At 43.8% G+C, this 9902-nt stretch overlaps 1 protein-coding gene across 1 annotated transcript in view; it reads right to left on the bottom strand.

The window, feature by feature from the left end:
- Window positions 1–718: 718 nt before the first annotated feature.
- LOC119353886 (putative anthocyanidin reductase) overlaps window positions 719–9902 on the bottom strand; it is a 16784-nt gene continuing 7600 nt past the window's right edge. The window contains exons 3-5 of the mRNA XM_037620585.1: window positions 4345–4557; window positions 940–1331; window positions 719–851 (exon numbers count right to left, since the gene is read on the bottom strand). Of these exons, the coding sequence (XP_037476482.1) occupies window positions 719–851; window positions 940–1331; window positions 4345–4557 (738 nt within the window). The remainder of the gene's footprint in view (window positions 852–939; window positions 1332–4344; window positions 4558–9902) is intronic.

Here is a 9902-nt window from a genome sequence, read left to right as displayed (position 1 = left end):
TTTTCTATTTTTTTCTGTGAGCGGCACGGTTTTGCTTCCACGAGAGACACGGGAAACGACTTCCAGAAAGAGGAAAAATGTGCTCTCGATTCGGTTTTTTCGTACGGCATTTTTCATATGTTCTTTTAGTGAAAAAAAGTTCATCAAAATCTATCAACATGGTATACGTTCTTTTATGGATTTTTTTATTGTTGCAGAAAAATATGAAAATGTTCACATATTTAGAAAAATATTGACATGTTCACATATTAATAGAAAAAATTAAAATATAAAAATGTTCACACAAGGATCCAAACATACAATGCCAAAAAGTACAACGAGACCATCCCGGTTGTACAGATATGAAATAGCTAGCGCAGTATCGAACAAGTATACAATATGTTGCATGAGTTTTAAACAATATCTATTAACATGCAGAGCTACACAATTTTACACATCTTTCAGATTGTGATATTTGAATTATAAAGAGAAGAAGACTACACCCCTTTCTTTCTCTTCCCGGGGGACTACACCCCTTTCTATATGTATGCTTTCAACATATGTTTCTTTGGGCTCTTAACATGAAAAACTCATGACACAAACCCAAAACTAATGGTAAAAAGAACAATAACCTCAACATGTTTCAAGAAAAAACACAAGAGTCCAAAAAATGACATATATACATATATTTTGACTGTCAAATGTATGCTAGCACACGATCAACGTATGCACATGCATATTACAACAATCCCAACCTCTTCCCGCAATCCACGCTTCCATCAAGCACCTCCTCTGCTCCATACTTATACTTGAACCCCAGCTCCACAAGCTTGTTTGTGTTAGCCTGCACTCTCACTCCCTCTCCCACCACTCTAACAGTCACACACACACACCAAAAATATTTATCACAAAGCACCACGTAAGAGATAGTCAAATATGATATTTTGTTCGAGAACTTACTCTTTGATCCGCTCGAGTTCGGGGTGCCTGCGGACGTAGTGCTCCAAGATGTCATGCATGTTGGTGTGCGCGGTGGTGCAAAGGTATCGGCCACCAACAACATCAGACGATTTCTCCATGCAGAAGACGTGTGCCTCGCAGACGTCGTCGACGTGCACCAGTGGTACGAAGCCGAGGAGGGCTTGTAGGAACTTGAGGGAGTTGTGATAGAGCTCGGCGCCAGTTAGAGGTGACAACATGGCATGGAGGCTGTCGCTGATGTGCGGAAGGAGGGTGTCTCCTCCTACGAGGCCACATACCAAGACAACAACGTCGAGCACTCTGCCCTCGAAGAAGTCATCGTTGTACTTGAGTAATTCCTTCTCAGAGATGGTCTTCGAGGATACATAAGCCTATAGATAATGTAGATAATGCAAGTCAGCATGGAGATCATGGAGGGTTGGGCATGAAGATATGTGGATTAAAGAAATTATAAGTAAATGTTTTTTCAAGTTGTTAAATTATGACGGGGCATGACAAGACTTCCTACGCAAAAAGTATATCCACTCACGCCCTCTTTCTAAGGTACTGTAAGACCATCGGACTCTCCTTTCTAAAAACTTTCTAAATAGGCCTGTGCGTTTAAACAAGAATTTTTACTGCATGTTGCTTTCACGGTTGGGAGTGCTGAATGGCTCATGTACTAGGTTTTCGAAGGACATGTGACTGACTGATTGGGGAATAGGACTCTCAGCAACGAGTACCCTACCTTGCACAATATCACCAAGGGAAAACATGTCAGTATGGCAGATGTTTTCGTAACTATACCATTGAATGTTATTATTTTTTTACGGTTTTTGGGTAGGGATGGATGTCCTGGATTCACTTGGTGCAATGCTTAATGGCAATTGATTTATCTGAGGAGTTGGATGTATTCTGATGGAAACCCCGCAATTAGGGTTACTTCACGGTCAAATCAATGTGCACGAACATTATCAATGACAACCATGTTTTTTGTACAATATTTTTATGTAAACTTGAGATGTCCCTTGCAATTAAGTTCTTTATTAGGTATTTACTTATAACCAAAGATATCTTAGCTAAACACAATTGGCAAGACAGTTTAAGATGTCGTCTTTGCACGGTTGGTGTGGAGGATGGTGTATGTTTCGTTTAAGAAATTGGTTAGAGCATGATTAATATTATAGCCAGCTGCTAGCTATATGATTTTGCCACATCATCTATAGTCAAGGTTATAGTTGGCAAGTACAATAGTTACATATAAATATGTACTACTTTGTTGATTCATGGCCACCTCCCTCGCTTATAAATTGTCTAGGAGTGCGTGCTACGGCTGCTAAAGAGTAGCTCGCTTCTCTTCTTTCTTCTTCAACTCATCAAAAATATAATATTTAAAGTCTTACAGCCTGACTATATCATCCTATTGTATTTGCTCAAATCTTAAGGCGTGTTGGTACCCATCTTAAGGCTGAAATCTTTGTACACGCACTTTATGTTGGCTTTTTGGGAATTTTTATAATGATATTGTGTTTAACAAACAAAAGGTTTTCATTTCTTTAAGGTTGTTCACATGGCCATCCATTGGCTCCGTACATGGTTCTCACTACATCATGTGAACGAGGGTTACTTTGAACTCTGGTTACATATATCCACTTGGAGATGGTAGGCTGGTAGCTCAGACTTCGCTTAAACAATATGGACGGCAGTCTAGGATATGTGGCACATTATATGTAACATGTAATGGATTTGCTTTGTGATTGTAGTCACAATGTCGCTGCACTTTTTTTTAATCGGACTGATAGGCAGAGTCCACACCTGATTGCCAATTAACCGCCTCCTCATGTAACGAAGTGTAACGAAGGACCCGACATAGCTAGAATCAGGGGCGGAGCCACCGTTGTATCGTTGGGTGCAGTTGAACCCAACGAAACTTGGTAGCTACGTATGTATTGGCAGGTACTCCCTTCGTTCGAAAATATTTGTTTTAGAAATAGTTGTATTTAGAACTAAAACAAGTCTACATACAATCATTCTAGGACAAGTATTTTTGAACGGAGGGAGTACTTTTTAGACCTAAACCCAATAAAAAGATTGACTGACCCCATCAATCTCGTGAACTGCCTCGGTGGATAGGTTAAAAAGGCCCAAAAGCCCATAAGTAAATTGGCCCAGTGCCCACAACTACCCAAGTCTCTCAAACATGAACTTTACGATTCCTACGCAGCCGCCGCCACGCCTTTACTCGTCCGATTCCCCAATGACTCTGGCCTCTCTCCTCTCGTCTCTTCTGTTCGTCCATGCATCCATCATCGGACACCAGCGGCAAGCCGTCAATTCAATTGAGAATTGAAGGTACCGAGAGATCGCATCGTCACATCTTTCTCTCTTGTATATGTTCTATCTAGCATAATAGTCTAGTATGGCAATATTTTTGCCCTAGTTTGCTGAAGTAAATCACGGACTTTAATTGATCTAGACCATGTAACAATATTTTTCAAAGAGAAATCGATCACCACATCAAGGCAAGGATGCAGACATGTTAAGATGACTTGTTAGATGTAGGCAAAATTCATCAAATGTCATTGCAAGTAGTCTTCTCACGCCTTGGAGAAACTAATTTAGATCAGTTGCCTTATCATCCGACGAATCGGCAGAGAATTTTAGTACACAAGTAAACCCCAGGAGCAGGTTAAGATTACACACAAATATTTAACGGCGGGAATTAGAAGACGCCGGCTAAGTTTGATTATCCACAGAGAGAAATTTGAAGATACTCAACGGTGATTTAATGACGTCAAAGAAAAGCTGCACAATAAAATGAGTGGTCGGTTTATAAATGACTATCTAATTTGCTACGGGAAGAAATACATGTTTTCTACCATTCGTATGGATCTGGTGTTTGGTCTTTTAAAGATAATTAGGGAAATAAAAATGAGACACTCTAAATTTACTTTTTTTATTGATGGTGCTTGTATTAAACTTGTCAAAATAATTTGTTTTTTCACTGTTTTCAAAAAGACGAGAAGCTACACCCAAGCTATGAAGTTATTTGGGTACTACTTTTTTTGTAGTACCTAAAAAGTGGTTTTAGAATTTCATTCAGCTGGTATGTCTTATACTCTTCAACTATTAAATAACAAAATATGTAGTAGCTACTATCATATTTCTATTTCCATGCAAAAAAATACTATCATATTTCTATTTGTTATGTTATTTTTGGGTGATGTAAAATGGTGTAAAACAGCTTTTACGCTTAACTAATTCGTATCAAATTCTCACGAGTCAACAAATGAACCCAATGACTAAATTTTCTGGCTCCGCCCCTGGCTAGAATTATACGATGAGTTGAATGAATTGTGCATGATGGCCTTGCCGGGATCTAGACCAGGAATTAGAAGCACTCACGTCCAGGTGTTCGTTGCTGTGGTCGTAGGGCAGGCCGAGTGAGGTCCAGCAGGATTCGCTCACGAACTCTTTGTACCCGTCGCCGTCCTCCCGGAGCGGCGAGGCCGTGACAACGGAGCCCGTGTGGATGACACGCCTCACCGTCTTGGACCGCTCGCACTGCTGCAGGATGGCGCGCGTCGCGTCCATGGTCGCTTCAGTGGTGTCCTTGTACTGCGAAAACAAATCAAGGGGAAAAAATTAACAGTGGTGTACCGTGTACATTAAAAAAAAGTCCACAAATATGTGCCATAGAAAGTTAGAAGCCGAAACTCTGGGCCATAGAAAGTTAGAAGCCGACGTACGGAAGCTTAGAGCATCTGCCGGACGCCTCCAATCTGTTCGGACGGATGGCCTAGTCACTGTTCGATCATAAAAAAGCAACCCAGACAAGTTTATTAAATTGGTCTCAAAGTCCGAACTGGTCAACTCCTCTCGTATCCAGCCAAATAGAAGATAGATATATAGGTGCCCGGACATGTCCGACTCATGTTGAACTCGACAGCCCTACACCACCTCAAATTACACAAAAATCTACCCCCTCGCCCTATCGGATCCATTTGTTCTCTCCTCTCTTCTTCCTCCTCCGCGTTGTCGGTTTCGCAGCTCCGCCATTGCGTGCGGCCCGACTCCGTTCCGAGCCTCTACGCCGCCAACACCGGCACAACACTCCTCTCTCACGTCCTCGCCGTCGGGGACGTCGTCGCCGGTCTGGACACCACCGCGGTATGTCTGGCAACTCTCAGGCTTGCCCCTCGCACTCTATATGTTCGACACATTATCCGATCCTTTTTTTATGATTCTTTTTAGGGGGGAAATGAATTCAAATGCTTCGTGGGACTAGGAGTATGGACCGACGGAGGTTGATCAAATCATTCAAGATGAGTTCTTCGATTCATCAAATTCGGACGAAGAGGTGGACATGAGCATGCAAGAGAAAATGAACCGGCAGGTGAAGCATATTCTCAATTTCAAAGGATCAATCAAAGGAAGAAGAGTGACCAATCAGGATAGGGCGTCCGGAGCACGGCTACTGCAGAAGGACTATTTTGATTTGAACCCAACTTTTCTAGATAATCTATGGCTTTGTCGTCGTTTTCGCACACAGAAACTTTTATTTTTGCGCATTATGGAAGAAGTGGAGTGTAACGCCTTGTTATAGTCTCGCGGGATCAAGACTGGCCCACACATCAACACTACTCTTTTCCGCGCACTTAGTCCTCACTCGTGTGCATCCGAAATCAACTTTTCGGTCAGTCACCCATCCTAAAATTATTCCAAGCCAAGCATGCTTAACTTTGAAATTCTTTTCGATTGGGCTTTCGAAAAAGAAGGAATTCCTTATTGATATGAGTACTTTATCATACCTATTAAGTCAGACTCTCACATACACCCCCACTTAAAGGAACCAACGTCCTCGTCAGTCCATCACGGACGTTCTCTCTTGGCGCACTTATCTGCGTTCAGTCTGGCACATGTGCCATGTCGTGTGCCACAATGAGCCAAACGCGTCGTGCGCCACATGCCCGCACACCTGACCTGCAGATGCCCGTGTAACCGCGAGGGTCGGCTCTGATACCAATTATAACAAATTGTTACTCCTGGCAGGATCAAGACTGGCCCCACAGAGCAACACTAGTCTTTCCTGTGCACTTTATCCTACCAGTGTGCCCAAGGGACTAGTCCTGGCCATGGGAAGCTCGGCCCGGACGGCCCGAACCGGCCTGGCCCGGCCCGACCAGAAAAAGCGTGACCCGACCTTGCCATGGGCCAGGCCTGGGCCTAGGTTTTCAGCCCAACGGCCGGGCCAGGTCCGGGCCCGTCGTATTCACCGTTTAAGGAAGAGCCCGCCTGAAAGATCGTGGATGTCGCCTAGAGGGGGGGGGGGGTGAATAGGCATTTTAAAATAATTACGGTTTAGGCTTGAACAAATGCGAAATAAACCTAGCGGTTAATTTGCCAAGCACAAAACCTAAAACAACTAGGCTCACCTATGTGCACCAACAACTTATGCTAAGAAAGATAAGCAACTATGTGATAGCAAGATATATGACACAGAACAATATGGCTATCACAAAGTAAAGTGCATAAGTAAAGGGCTCGGTTAAGAGATAACCGAGGCACGCGGAGACGATGATGTATTCCGAAGTTCACACCCTTGCGGATGTGTAACACCCTCGATGCGACTATATCTCCCACGTGTCGAGGCACAACTTAGAGGCATAATCGCATTGAAGGCATATGTCGCAAGTTGGGCAATCTTCACAACATCCCATGTAATATAAATAATAAAGGGGAGATAACATAGTTGGCTTACACTCGCCACGTCAATCAAGTACATAAATAACATTACATCATCCAAACACTCATGGCCCGACTACGGCGCCAAAATAAAAGAGAACCCAACATGCGACCACGGTCCCGTTCACCCCAACTGGGCACCACTACTGATCATCGAGAAAGCAAACATAGTAACGTTGAGAGTCTTCGTCGAACTCCCACTTGAGCTCGTACGCGTCTCCTGGAGCGGAATCATCAGGCCCTGCATCTGGTGTAATAGTAATCTGTGAGCCATAGGGACTCAGCAATCTCGCACCCTCGCGATCAAGACTATTTAAGCTTATAGATAAGGCAAGGTAAATATAGGTGGAGCTGCAGCAAGTGACTAGCATATATGGTGGCTAACTTATTCGCAAAAGAGAGCGAGAAGAGGAGGCAAAGCGCGAGCGAGAAACTAGAGAACAACCCGCGCAAACATTACTCCAACACCGTGTCCACTTCCCGGACTTCGTCGAGAAGAGGCCATCACGGAAACACACTCAGTTGATTCATTTTAATTAAGTTAAGGTTCAAGTTATCTACAACCAGACATTAACAAATTCCCATCTGCCCATAACCGTGGGCACGACTTTCGAAAGTTCAAATCCCTGCAGGGGAGTCCCAACTTAGCCCATGACAAGCTCTCACGGTCAACGAAGGAATAGACCTCCTCCCAAGACGTTCCGATCAGACTCGGTATCTCGGTAATTCAAGACACTTTGACAGGTTAAAACAAGACCAGCAACACCGCCTGAATGTGCCGACAAATCCCGATAGGAGCTGCACATATCTCTTTCTCAGGGCACACTCAGATGAGCCAGACTTCGGGTAGGCCAGCCCAGAGTTGCCCCTGGTAGCCCCGGACATCGCTCGGTTGGACCAACACTCAGAGGAGCACTGGCCCGGGGGGGGGGGTAAAATAAGATGACCCTTGAGTCTGCAGAACCCAAGGGAAAGAAAAGGCTAGGTGGCGAATGGTAAGACCAATGTTGGACATTGCTGGAAAAGCTTTAATCAAGGCGAACTATCAAGGGGTTCCCATTATAACCCAACCGCGTAAGGAACGCAAAATCCGGGAACATAACACCGATATGACGGAAATTAGGGCGGCAAGAGTGGAACAAAACACTAGGCGAGAGGCCGAGCCTTCCACCCTTTACCAAGTATATAGATGCATTAAGATAACATAGCAATATAATGATATCCCCAACAAGTAAAATATATGTTCCAACAAGGAACGGCCTCCAATCTTCACCTGCAACTAGCAACGCTATAAGAGGGGCTAAGCAAAGCGGTAACATAGCCAATCAACGGTTTGCTAGGACAAGGTGGGTTAGAGGTTTGACATGGCAATTTGGGAGGCTTGCAAGCAAGTGGTAGGCATCGTAGCAATGGCATAGCAAAAGAGCGAGCAAACTAGCATAGCAAAGATAGTAGTGATTTCGAGGGTATGATCATCTTGCCTGCATAGTTGTCAGAGTTGACTAGATCCTCAAAAACAAACTCAACGGGCTCCTCGTTTGCGAACTCGTCTCCCATCTCTACCCAAACAAGACAAACAAGCAACAATGATACAATCAACCACGTGCAAACTCAAACAACACAATGCAAAGATGATATGCTATGCGGGATGCGATGGGGGATGCAAAATGTAAGATATGACAGGAAATGCATGAACCTGGCCTCAACTTGGAAAACCAAGTGTGCCACTGGAAAGATGAGATGAAATCGCTTGAAAACGATATAAAGAACGCCGGAATCGGAGTTACGGTTTGGAAATGGCAAGCGATTCAAAAATGACACTGGTCTGCGATTTACAGCAAGTAGGCATCTAAATACAATGAGATGAACATGCTACAGCACCCAAACATGACAACAAAATACATGGCAGGGATGCACACAAGATGCTTAACAAAAGTCTAGCACTGAGCTACGGCCAATTCATCCATTAACAGGTTCAAACAAGCATGGCAAAAATGCAAATGGCAAACAGATCTCAGACTTAGTGAAATCAACACTTGTCTGGAATTTCAGATCAGGTAGCCCTCTTCAGAGCAACAAAACTACATGCTACAGGACCTGAACATGGCAAAGTAAAGCATGGCATGGAGCTACTCAAAGAGCTTAACAAAAGTCCCTTAGTGACCTTGAGCCAAAAAGGATTAGAAAATACAATTGCAAGCATGTGAACATAGCAAAAACATAATCAGTTTCAGACTTTGTGAAAAACTGACACATGCTGAAATATAACTCAAGTAGGCATGTTTACGAGCTCGATGCACTCACTACAGAGCAAGTCATGGCAAGACAAGCATACACCCATCAAAAAGGCACAAAATTCAAGCTAGACATGGCAAGAACAATAGCATAGCATGCACGGATCAACTACAACATCAGCGGCAAAATTGCAAACAAGTTGACAATCTGCCCAGATTCACAAAGTAGCAAAAGTAGAGCTCGATTGACTCTAGGGTGCTCCATAATTGCAAACAAAGACATGGATGGATAGAGCACTATAATATTAACAAAACATCCTTACTAATCATCCTCAAAAAAGGCACGGATCACTAGGAAACAACATGAACATATGGCATCATGAGATAAACAGCTCCAGGACTTAGTGAAATTACTAAGTCCCTGAAAACAGAATTAGCAAGTGCACCACTTTGCAAGCTTGCACTAGTCACCACACACATCCTAAAAATACATGGTTGCACCTCTAGAGAGATGACAAAACCCTTAACAAAGCATATGTAGAACTCGCGGGCATATCATGCACACATTAATCATGGCAAAAAAAACAAAAGTGCTAAACGGAGTAACAGATCTGGCAATTAACTCAAGTAGCCCTCTTCTAACAGCATTTCGGGCATCAAGATGAACTCAAATGAAAATGATGCAATGGAATGAAATGATGTACGCTCTGAGATGAACATTTTGATATGCTATATGCATGAATCGGAGCAACGGATACAAAGTTACGAGGTTGTGAACATAGGCATATGAACTAAAAATATCAGGGACTTAGACGAAATTTTACCACCGGATCTAGGGTTTGACCCGACAAGCAGATCGAGGCGGCGGTGCGCACTGTTCACCGGCGGGGCTGGAGCTCGCCGGAGTGGCCGGGGTAGCAAGGGGCCGGCCGGATCTACGCCGGATCCGGCTCGGGCGGCGGCGGGCGGCGGCGCACGGCGGGC

This window comes from Triticum dicoccoides, chromosome 2A, assembly GCF_002162155.2.
Source record: "Triticum dicoccoides isolate Atlit2015 ecotype Zavitan chromosome 2A, WEW_v2.0, whole genome shotgun sequence".
NCBI lineage: Eukaryota > Viridiplantae > Streptophyta > Magnoliopsida > Poales > Poaceae > Triticum > Triticum dicoccoides.
Note: the sequence above shows the minus strand (reverse complement) of the source record. Positions and strands in the feature narration are given on the sequence as shown.